We start from the raw sequence: 12,521 nt of genomic DNA on the forward strand, positions 1-12,521 counted from the left end.
AGTTGCTTTCTGGCAGAAGGAATGCAGTTGGGAGGGAGGGACAAGGGGCTGAGGCAGGAGGAAGGGTGTTGTGACACAAGTATCTCCTGAGTTATGTAGTTATGAATATGTGGACTGCTGTAAACCCTTTACGAATATCTCTAACAAAAAGATGCGAATATCACCAGGAGACTATGCAATGTGTTTGGAAATATATAATCAGTGCGCACATAGTTCCCTAAAGATACTCACAGTTTTTGTAGAGATAGAAATTCCATAGAGATATTCATGGCTTTTCATTCCACAGTGTTGGCTTGAGTATACCCAAGCCAGTGTGTTTTGGGGTCCATGTTAGGACATCAAGGATGAAGCAGAATCATAGCAGTTTCTGGGAAGAGCAGAAGCAGAGGTGCCCAGATGACTTCTCCCTACTTCTCTGTTGTTGTTCTTTTAAAGCATGAAATCCTATTTTTATTTATAACTTCACAATCCATGAAGTAACATTCAGCCTAACATTAACAAATGATGATGGTGCCGGTGAGTCAGGGTTTGATTGTGCTGCTGGAGCAGGGGTGGTGGTGGTGGACACTGGAGTCGCTTTCTCGAAGTAGGCTTCAAGGGTTGTCTGTACAGCCATTTCCTTGTCCCATCATAACTGGTCTTGTAGCAGCTGAGGGCCTGGTTACAAGGGCAAATGCTAAAGGGGAACTAGATCAATATTAGCATGCCCATGCTGCAGATGGGGAAATGAATTGACAGCAGAGAGAGAGAACCACAGCCTGTCTGAGCAGAATTTGGCAGGCTTGATCCCCTCCAAAGTGGCCAACAGGCCTGCAAATATTTTCCAATTCCATAAAACGAAAGAAAGTTATAAGTATTTTCTCCGATTTGTTTTAGGTTCAATTTTGTTTGGAACTGTGGCATTTGATTATTCTTATGGTTTCTTGTAAATTAGCAAAACAACTTAAATATATTCAGAAAATGAACAAACAAAAAGAACAAGCAACATAAAGTACTGTAAAATGTTAAAATGCTTCATATTCATAATTTCTTTTCAAAAATGATAGTGAGCTAGCTTAACTCTGTAAGACACTGATTTGAAATAATAGTTTTAAGAACTATTTATTTCATTTGTTTTTTACAATACTGTATACCTTCACACATATATACAGATATTCTCTCTCCCTCTCTCTCTCTCTCTCTCTCTCTCTCTCTCTCTCTCTCTCTCTCTCCAGTACCTTTAGTTACTTTAGTAATACTGTATCATTATCATTATTGGCAGTGCTTTTTTGTAAGAAAAAAGGTGCCAGAACTCATGAAATTATTTACCTTTCGCACGTAGTCAATCACTGTACACACACCCACACACAGTAATTGTGTAACGAAACATAATGGTCACCGTCCGCAGTAAGCACTCAGCATGCGACCACATGACCAATCACAAGCTGAGCAGCACCACAAGCTGAGCAGTGCCATCACAACCAGTGCGGACGAAATACGCATCCATCAGACTCGACACACAAGCAGCCTGCATGCACCATTTTAATGATTTTGCTGCCGACCTGCTACGCTCGACAGGGCAATTCAAATCCGTGTGAACCAAACATCAAATTTTCAAAAGTTACTTTTAAAACTTGGAAAATCCATCAAAAAAAGGTGCTGGAACTGCGTTCTGTGACAAAAAAGCACTGATTATTGGAATGTTGCATTGTGTTTAAGATGTTTAGTGAATAGGGAAGTGTTTATTAAATGTTTTATATGCGTAGAAAGGTAAAATATGTACTTAGACTAAGACAGACATTTGGCTTACTCATGTGATCCAACTTACATACAAACTCAGCTTAAGGACATTCTCAGCAATGGAATTCATCCTTAAGCGAGGGACTACCTGAAGACTTCAGCTCTTTTTGGCACACTTCTTGCCCAGAAGCACAACAGTGCTTCTCCTCCCTGCTGCCTCTGCTCTGTTCTTGTGTGTTTCTGGGAAAAATAACAGTGCCAGACTGGGCACCAGTCGTGTCAAGAAAATATTGTTTCTAAATTCAATGAATGGGGCGGCATAGAAGCTCACCAAATAGATAGATAGATAGATAGATAGATAGATAGATAGATAGATAGATAGTGAGCTTGATAAATTCTAATAACAGCACAGCTTTGTTCAAATAAGCCATGGTTGAAATATGGATTTCAGTGCATCCCTGAGAAAAATGCGGATGGGAACAAGAGGCAGGTTACTCTCCCCTTCCTACACAAACATATCCCACCTCCACCTCCCTTTTTTTTTGCTAAATTTGGCTCTTGGGACTTGAGAAGAGACTTTTGATGTGACTTAAAAATTTCTTGCAAAGACTTGAGACTCAACTTGGACTTGAAAGTAAAGACTTGAGACTTGGAGTAAAGAACTTAGACACATCACTGGTGATTTGTGATCCATAAAATATTAAAAGCATGGGTCTAAAAAACTTTCCTGCATTTTCTGAATTAATTTACATTGTCAGCTGTGTCTAAACATTTAATGGAGTTCAGCGGAAAAAAACATGCAAACTTCTTCCTTAGACACGTGAACTTAGTAGCCTACCTGGATGCAAAAAGCCTTAAAAGTACTGCACAGGAATCAAAGCAGGACAGATAAGAGGGCATGAAAGGGGTAGAAATGTTCCTTCGATTAATCACTAACCAGCAGGCAGAACTAAGTGATAATAAACTGCTTCATTTTCTCTGACCCATTTTCATGTGCAGCATTATGCTGACAGAAGGCATACTGAGGGCTAAAGACTGTGCGTCAGCTGCAAAGCGCTGAAGAGGGGCTTTAGAACAAAGCTTCTACATTGTGAGAAATGCAGGGGAGGATGTTATTCCAGTCTTCATGGAATGAAGCTTCATAATGAGTCAGCACGAAACCAGCTTGTCTTAATGGGGGACGGGGTGGCAAATATTAATTGTATACCATGATTTGGATAATCCAGTAGGTTTTCATATGGCATGGCACTGCGTGAAACAGTCAGAATGTAGTACTATGAATTGCTTCTAGGCATAGTAACATGGATGCATATCAATAAAATCAATGGGTCATTCCAATTGTAGAATTCACTTTTAATAGATGCTGTTGTTGGCTTAGGTCCAAAGACCCCCTTGCATGAGTGAGATACACACAACCCCAGTTGCATGAAGGAGGTACCAGGTTCCCTCCACACCCGGTTATTACAATGTTGCTCTGCTGAGCAATTTCTAGGATTCGACTGATCTATATTTTAGAAATCATTATTTCCTGACTTGTATCTATCCATTGCTGTCTTTGCATTTCTGCTATTCTTGCATGTGGAAACAGAAATGTCATATTGGAAAGTGAACCTTTTCCTATACAGACATTTGTTGCAAAGATAACATAATTATAATTATAAAATGCATGCCATAGAATTGCGTCCTTACAATAGTGTTTCTAGTAGGATGTATTATTTATTTATTATGCAAGTGGCCAAAATTTACTAGTAGGGTTAGATAATCTCAAGCATGAGAGTGCAGGGTTCATACTAACTTGAGAGGGTCATCTTCAGTGTCTGCCAGGAAATTAGTGAGAAGGAAGTAGCTAGTATGATAAGTGCAATCACCCTACATTCATCTTCTGGCAACAGTGTAAATGTGTCACTGTTGATTTATGACCACATAGTAAACTCAAGCTGTTTACTGCACAGGACTGGCTTCACTGATCCTCTTAGATATCATTAGACTGAGATCAATTCACTGAACATTTGTTATGAATGAAGTAAGAAAAAACAGATTCCAGGATCTGTGGCATATTTTGTTCTGTTCAGTAGAACACAGTATAATTTAACTAAGATATTAAGAATTAAAGAGGTGCTTTTTGATCATTTGAGATGCTTAATTGTCTCAGTACATGATCAGTTTATGGATTCGTTCATATACAAATTACTTAATTTCTGCTGCAGATATATCTGGATTTATTATTGGTTTGTTCCTCCATAAAGTGTGCCTGCCATTCTTTAAGAATGAAAGTTTGCTCGGTTTTTGAAGCATGAGTTCCACTGAATACTGGAACAGCTTAGGGACGAAAATATGTCCATGAGTGTGAATGCATTCTGTGAATTTTGACACGACTGTTTTAGATGCTCATTAAGCAACAGGTTAAAGACTGCATCACTGCAATGCTTTTCCTATACTGATATTACTGCTGTATGTGAAAATGTCCAAACATGATGCATGTACCAACTTATCCATCTGTTTTAGTCTATGGCTCAGCTAGTTGCATGATCATTTGCTGATTTACCAATTTGCATCCCAAGAACTGGAGCCACAATTGATGGCTCACACATGGAACCTCCTACAAACAGAAATTGAACCCAATATGTACATGAAGCATAATCTCTTTTAACTGAGAAAGGTAAATTTGAAAGGGTTTGGGTCATGACTCCTGCTATTCTGCTTCTGGACAAACATCAAATTCACTTTCATGGAATAATGCATGAGAAAAAGCTGGTGCTTGGTACTTCAGAGAAATCTGCATGGATTTTGCAGAAAATATATCACTTGTGGAACATTTCAAGTTGCATATGGATTTTCCATTGCCATGGAACATTTTGTATTCCTTCTGTGAGAATCAATCACAAATCAGTCTTGTGTAGGAAAAGAAATACTGAAGAAGTCAGGAAGCACATATATTTGCCTTTTGGTCCAAATTGGGATTTTTAAAAAGTGTATGCAAAAGAAATTTGAAATAGTTCTTTTGTTCCCATTGCTTCAATCATGTCTTCGGAATGATTTGGCATGAGAGTTCCACTCGTAATAGTCGCAAGTTGTTCAGTGACAAGTTATAATTTAAAATGCATGAACGACTTAATTTTTATAAAGATATTCACATTATGCATTGCTAAATTCAAAATGTATATGTATTTAGCAGAAACCCTTCATTTATTATTTTATGACCGCATGTGAGTTCTAAGGAGGAAGCATCATATTTCCTAATAAAGGTACTATCCAACTGTGGATTTTGGAGGTTTTTCTCTTAATATAATTTTCCCACTCATATGAGTTTTCTGCTTTAAATGCTTGAAATGCACAGGAGATTAAATAACCTTCCGGTGACTTCTGTGTGGCTGGTGTATTTCATTATTTTTCTGAAACAGTGGACTGAGCAGTAAATATTAGGTGGATTTGTAGTTAGAATATTTTTTCCCATCTGTTTTTTTGAGCTTCAACAGCAACAAATCCTGGAGAAAAAGTGTTACAAACAATTATCTCCAGATTGCGAAAGGAAAAGCAACACTTCCTGTCCGCTGTACCTCACAAATTCTGCATGATGCCTCATTATGCTCAACAAAGTAGTTTGATCTCTAATTTACATTCTATTCATTTTCTAGAACACAGCCTTAAAAGGCATTATTACACTACATGTGGGAACTTCTTCTTGCTTTAAAGCACTTTTTGAAATCAGAAACCTGAACTGACTGAGAACAGTACTTCACAGGTGTTGTATCAGCTCATGTGCCTAAGGTTCTTTAACCTAGAAGGAATGGCATGTGATTGCCTAGTCCTGTGTCACCAATATGGTACGCATTCCCCAGGTCTGAAGTTTATTTTGGAAAGGGAATGGAAAGAGCATAATATCCCAGTGCGGTCTATTCCAATGTACAAAGGAATTATGAGGTGTTGGTTTTCTCTTACATGTTTATATTTAGCTGAAACACAAAGCAGCATTGAGACCACTTGCTTTCCCAAGACTATCTTTCTCAGAACAGTTAAGAAAATTTATTCAACCAAGCTACAAAATTCATTTTACTATCCTTCCTTCACATCCTTGTATGTCACTTGAAATCCATGGGATTGAAGGAGATAGAGGAGATGCAAGTGTCCCCAATGAACCTTTCTGCATGGGTTCCAACACAGCTAGATAGCTTCCTCTGTTCTTGTAATGTGCTGCAAAAACCTGCTCCACAAACATTCTAGGAGCCAAATCAATCAGTATTAAACGTGGGATTAGCAAATTTTGTTCATTTTTATTCTAGAATAGGTACAGGACTCCAATCTGGTGTAAGATCTAAGTGTAGGGGGCACAGATATTACAGTTGAGTGAATTACCAGTGTGAGATCTCTCACTCCTAGAAACGTGTGATCTTCCAAGTGGATTGAAGCCACACATTTGTCTTTGGCGACAATATTCAAGTTCCTACTTCAGATATTATACAATAGTCCCAGAAAACACAAAGCTTGTATGTACTGTTATCTAATATCAGTAATGAAACATTTACAATTACCTTTCAGTTACTAAGTAGAACAAAATTAGGCCTTTGAAGAATGAACAGGTTTTTTTCCACATTATTTTAAGAACTATTTTAATGGAATAGTTCTTATAAGGTGATATTTTCATAGTGTTATCTTGTGTGGAGAAAGGGTGTTGAGGTTGGATGGGTGAATAAGAGTAAATGGTACACTCAATTGTGAATCGCAATGTAAGTGTTTGTGCACTATTTATATAGACAGCCCCGTTTGGTATGATAAACATATGTATGTTTGTACAGAGAAAAGTCCTGCAACTCCCTGCGTTCCCAGAATGATATAAGTTGTAGGACATTTCTTCTAATCGCACATAGGAATAAATACATATTATTTAAATAGATACTATTTTGTGCCTGAGTTTAAGAAATAAAAGATCTCATGGCCCTCAGTCAGTGGAAAAATGGATATGTCCACTGGCCGAGGACTTGCCATTTAAAGAATCCAAAAGCTAATTTTCTTTTGGATTGTTTAAAGATCATTTTAACTTCACCAGACTGTTCAGGTGCATTCAAGTAACTCCTCCACAAAATTACTGATATGTTTGCTTTGAAATACAGGTCTGTGTAACTCGGCCGACAGCTGGATGATTGTTCCAAATATCAAACAAAACCACTACACCGTGCATGGGCTACAGAGTGGCACCAAGTATATCTTTGTTGTTAAGGCTATTAATCAGGCTGGCAGCCGAAACAGTGAACCTGGAAAGCTGAAAACAAATAGTGAGTAATATTGAATCTATCCTGTATTTACTTTATTTTTCTTTCCGGCTTCATGCTTAAAATAGCACAATGTGGGCCTCATAGTTTAGTACTTCTGTCAATTGCATGCGGTTTATTCCATTTAGCAAGAAGGTCTGCTGAAGTCCTTCATCTGGCAACCAGCCACCGTCACTTGTGGAAGCTCATCTATGCCTCAAACCTTCATGCTGGGCAGGAAACCCTTTTCAAACCAAGGGCCAAATTCCAAATGTTAGACCTCTGAGAGACATCACCAAGGGCAAAGGTGGTCATGACCAAACTGAGCTTACTGGGCTTCCCTGTATTCCCTCTGAAGTAAACAGGGTGAAATCACTCAGAACAATTTCAGATAGCATCCCATATATGAAAGTTATTTATATCTGTTCAGGCAGAGACAGATACTGCATGCTTACTCACAAGTAAGCAGGACAAGTAATTTCCTTGTGAGTGTAAGCCAGTATCAAACATTCTACTTGAGTTTCCCAATAGCCTCAAACCTTGGTAAGACCAGGAAACAGAACAAAGGCTCATACCATGAAATAAAAACTCACAAGGACAATGCTTTGTGAGTGCGGCCACAAGGGCTGGGCCATGAACTGGGAACAGGTTTACTAGTCAGCTATTTAAGGTATTCATGGGTGTAAAATAAATGGCTACTATTCACTCCTGTGGCAGTGAGATCAGTTACTGAACTTGGATACAATGCTGGAATAGAAATTAAAACAATTGTTCTTATGACTAAATTTGCTTCTTGACCCAGTGCTCATTTTGAATATTCCGCACTCCTTTATCTCATTCACATTCAAGGCCAACCATTCAAACTGGATCCCAAGTCTGCCCACAGAAAGTTAAAAGTATCTCATGACAACTTGACAGTGGAGCGTGATGAAACTTCTTCCAAGAAGAGCCACACACCTGAGCGTTTCACCAGCCAAGGGAGCTATGGGGTAGCTGGCAATGTGTTCATTGACAGTGGACGTCATTACTGGGAAGTTGTTATCAGTGGAAGTACATGGTAGGTGGGTCGAACCATCCTTCAACCCCTGTGCCTTTCTATGTTGTTCATATAAGCTTTGTTACCTTGTCTAGTGTGGCCCAGTAACTAGGCCAGAAAAATTAAAATGTCACCCAATTCTATCATAGAAATATCCAAGAAGAATGATAGTTTGCATTAACAAAAAATGTAATACTCCGTACCAAAAACTGTGGTTACACAAAAGTAACTGCAATATGAATAGCTTCAGTCTGTGACTCATGGTTTAAATCAGACAAGACTTGCAAAGATAGGGATAAAACAGATTTCTACACTTGCCAGGATCTGACCAGAACCACAGCATCCAGCTGGGATGTTTCTGTAATGAGACCACAGCTTTTTATTTTCTCAGAGGTTCAGAGGCTATTCCTAAATGGAGACCAGAGCGGGGCCTTGAGTGTCCTTGATCTGGACTGCATCAGGAACTTAACCTCATTCTTCACAGCCAGCCATCTGCTTTAAGTCTTCAAGAGATGTTCTCTGCCTAATATCTTTCCTCCTCCTCTTTAAGGTAATGTTTGAGGATGGACAGATATCTTGGCATGCTCACAAAACACTGATGTGCTTGTGAGCCAAGAAAGAGGTTGTTGCCACCCCTTCCCCAAGACATCAAGGATAACTAGCTACTAGTGGGAAAAATACTGTACCAAAAGCTACGGACAACCTTATTTCTGAGCATTTTTTTAGTATATGTAAACCAGGCCTTTCTCATACTTAACGTTCCCCCATCTTCATGATGTTGCACTATTATGCTAAAACATATTTAGGAGGAATTGGATTAGCATGACCAGACTCTCAAAATGTTACAAGAAAAACTTTAATGTGTGCTGACATTTTGCTCAGCGTTCAGCTTATAAGAATATGAAAGGCATAAACAAAAGGAGGCATGGATTGGTTATTACTACATAAATCTAGAAATGAAAGTGTTGGAATGAAATGACAAGAAATGGGTATTTTATCAATCTTCTTTTGTTTTATAGGTATGCCATTGGCATTTCTTACAAGTCAGCACCAAAACATGAGTGGATTGGAAAGAATTCTGCCTCTTGGGTTCTTTGTCGTTGCAATAATACATGGGTGGTGCGACACAACAGCAAAGAAATCCCAATAGAGCCTGCACCCCATCTTCGCCGTGTTGGCATTTTGTTGGACTATGACAATGGTTCTTTGGCCTTTTATGATGCTTTGAACTCTCTTCACCTTTATACTTTTGACATTACGTTTGCACAGCCTGTGTGCCCAACGTTCACCGTCTGGAATAAGTGTTTGACAATAATAACAGGCCTTCCCATCCCAGACCACTTAGATTCCATCGAGCAGCTGCCATGATGGTTGCTGAGCAGAGATGGATGATGAATGTCCAGTGGATCTCACATATACTACCCACTGAACTGTGTCTGGAAAAACATTAGCAGAAATGCATTTCGTACAGAAATATCCCCAATGCCTTGAGCCAGAACTCCAAGTGGGATGGTCTCTTCAACTGTTACTGTTCGTTTTGTATTAAAGACAAAATATGGCTTTAATAATTTCTCAAAACACTTTTGTATTTAGTCTCTTTCAGGAAAATTTATAAATTATTTATAAAAAAATAATAGTAAGAAACCCTGATTTGGATATTTGCATTTGGGCACCTCGTAAGAATGACCTGTTTTTTGCACATTAAGGGCTCTGTCACAATGAATTTATTAGCTGTTTCCCATATTTTGATTTGATAAGCGAGAAAACAAGTTGGAATTATTTGAGAAGAGGATGCAATACTAATTCTTCATTTTTTGTTCATGCAGTGCTTTCTGAAGTGCCACTTTTACTACATGAAATTCCTTCAGCTTGGAGCACATTAACTTAAACGTCAAGAAATGTCAGTGTCTAAATCAACAGGCGATCAGTGTAACTGATAGCAATTTTCTTATCTACTGATGCTTCACCTTTGTCACTTTTAAGGATATGTACATTTGACTTTTGTCTCAGAAAACCAGCAAAACTGGAGCAGAACAGCCAAGGTAACTCTGACTTAGTTTTAAGTAAAAGTACCACTGAGATCAATTTATAGTTAAGTTCTGGTGGTACTGATGTGGAGTCACATCATTTGAAAGGTACACAAAGCACCCACATATGTAGTGCTAGAGATACAACTGATTTTAAACTTAATGTGAGCATTTTGTTATATTCTGTTATAGTGTATCAATAAAAATAGTGAAGGTATCTGTTTTGTAAACAGTGCCTGGAAAGAGGCTGCACTTCAGTGTATCATTGCTTTGGATATTTGAAGGTACTCCAGGCCGTGCAAACATCTCCTATGTTTGACCAATGATGTTTTAGGATCAAGCTGCTAGAATCTTGGCCTTCTCATGAACATGAACATGAGAAGACATGTATTTACATGATCTTGCTCTTTTTTCCCACCTGCACTCAAAGAAACACATTTCTTTTATATTCAGAATATATCATGACTAGTCAAATAATTTTGTGTAACATTATAACCAGAGACATTTCCTCAAAAGGTATGAAATGCAGAAGATAAATTCAGTGGTCAAATAAGTTGTCAAGGATCCAATTCATAAAATGACATGCCATCTAGTAACATGTATCTTTTAATCAAGCTCGATTTCAAGTTAAAGAGCAACCAGCATTATCCACTTAGCTGATCCAGCCCTTGGACTATCTTAACTAGAAGTCGTTCTAATCCTTACTGAGGTTCACTGCACTAGGCTTCTTGTTGCAGTGTGCTATAGCATGCTCACAGTCATGGAAGGGAATTTTTAGTTATGGTTCAATTTCGTTATGCCTCATGAGAAAAGGGTGCCTCCAGTTCAGGTTTGCTTCATCAGATTTCTTCCTCTAGAGCTTTTGTTCTGCATAGAAACAAAGACCAACCAATGGTGCTTTGGATAAGTAGATTCAGAAAATCAACCAAATGTTTCTAGTTGATTTCCTATCATGTAGCAACAGGGACTGAGCAGAAACCAAATTAAAATATTTGATGGAAAGAGAATGATATCTGTAATTGGGTAGTGACCAGGACCACTTTCTCTCTTTTCTGCTTTGTTTTTGTTTTCAGTCTGCAAGATTGAAGTTTTTAATCCTTTTCTAATGATTAAATTCTCCCTGAAATTTCCTAAACCATACTTCAAAGCTCATCCAACTCACTCTAATTCTCATTCAACCTGTTTTGGAATCCATTTGAATAGGAAAGGATGTACTTTTTTAAAAAGTTGTGGATTTTTGAAAAGTGTTGCCTTCTTCAAGTACACATTTGTGAATGGAACTCAGGTTTCAGAAAACTTGAAGCTCCCATTTAGGCTTAAATTTGCATTCTAGGCTGCAAATGGGGCAAGTGTGTGTGTGTGTGTGTGTGTGGGTGGCCCAACATTAAATTTCTAATTTTGACACACATGCCTCAAATGTTGTGTTGCTTCTGTAATCACAGAAACAGATTATGAGAAGCAATTGAGAATCTGTTAAAGCAGGTAACTTTAATACTTCAGTAACAATCATTTTTAATGGAGCTAGGAGACTTTTCATGGAGTCTGAATTTTCCTTTGAAATGAAGGTGAGTTCAGAAAATAACAGAATTTTGACAGGGGTGTTAAGAGCAGATTGTACCTTTCTGCAATTATTCTGGGCTCACTTGGTGTTTGTTTTTATTTTATTTGCAATAAAAGTATGATGAGAACAAAAATGGAAGGATTAAAAGTGAAAATTGCATCCAAAAGTTGTTGAACTTTGCAAAAGCTTGAAGTGGTTCAACCTTGAATCTAAGCAAGTCCAGCAGGGTGATAGAATAGAAAGGCTATAACAGTGAGATAGAAATGTAATTTCCTAGTGTCATCCTCCTGTCAAAACTGAAACTGTCAGTTTTGGTGTATAAAACTAGGAGAAGGCTCATAAAGCACAGAGTCCTATATTCCTTGTCAAGTGCTTCAGAGTTTACTCAAGAGTCTACCCTTGCTTTTGCAATGAATGTTATTACCATAGACAAGTTGTGTTTCTACTGTTAAATTATTTATTTGAAGTTGTTTCATTCTGCTTCTCAGCCAGAAAGGTTCCTAGGGTGGCTTACATACAATCAAACAAGACATCGCCTCTCTTTAAGCTTACAATATTAAAAGGTATGACACACAAGAAAAACGGGAAGGGAAGGGAAGCCCAAGGAACAGCCTTGTTTTGCCTTCTCGGACTGGCTAGTAGTAGTGACACCTGAGGAGGATGAGCCTTCATAATGGAGGCCTTTCAACAGGAATGGTGGAATGTCCCTGCTTGCCCAATTATCTCTCCCTCTCTAGCCTGCTTTTTTTTTATAATATGTTTTATTAAAAATTATAACCCTAACTAAAAACAACATCAATCATCAAAAACATCAGACCAGCTGGTTCAGCCCCCACATTTTTTTTCATTTATGATGACTTAAAAACAGATTTAAATCTATACAAAGTCCTGTTTCTCTAGCCAATAATAAAAAGAGTCCCAAGTTTGATAGA

The 12,521-nt window shown here is 38.1% G+C and overlaps 1 protein-coding gene across 3 annotated transcripts in view; it reads left to right on the forward strand.

Moving 5' to 3' along the window:
• The window catches only part of MID1 (midline 1), a 227,406-nt gene extending 217,135 nt beyond the window's left edge, over positions 1-10,271 (forward strand). For all 3 annotated transcript variants that reach the window (XM_044432296.1, XM_044432287.1, XM_044432277.1), the window contains exons 8-10: positions 6,828-6,989; positions 7,815-8,022; positions 9,021-10,271. In XM_044432296.1, coding sequence (XP_044288231.1) covers positions 6,828-6,989; positions 7,815-8,022; positions 9,021-9,369 — 719 coding nt within the window. In that variant the 3' untranslated portion in view covers positions 9,370-10,271. The remainder of the gene's footprint in view (positions 1-6,827; positions 6,990-7,814; positions 8,023-9,020) is intronic.
• Positions 10,272-12,521: the final 2,250 nt, after the last annotated feature.

Source organism: Varanus komodoensis, unplaced genomic scaffold (genome assembly GCF_004798865.1).
Source record: "Varanus komodoensis strain SLA01 unplaced genomic scaffold, ASM479886v1 scaffold1, whole genome shotgun sequence".
NCBI classification, from domain to species: domain Eukaryota; kingdom Metazoa; phylum Chordata; class Lepidosauria; order Squamata; family Varanidae; genus Varanus; species Varanus komodoensis.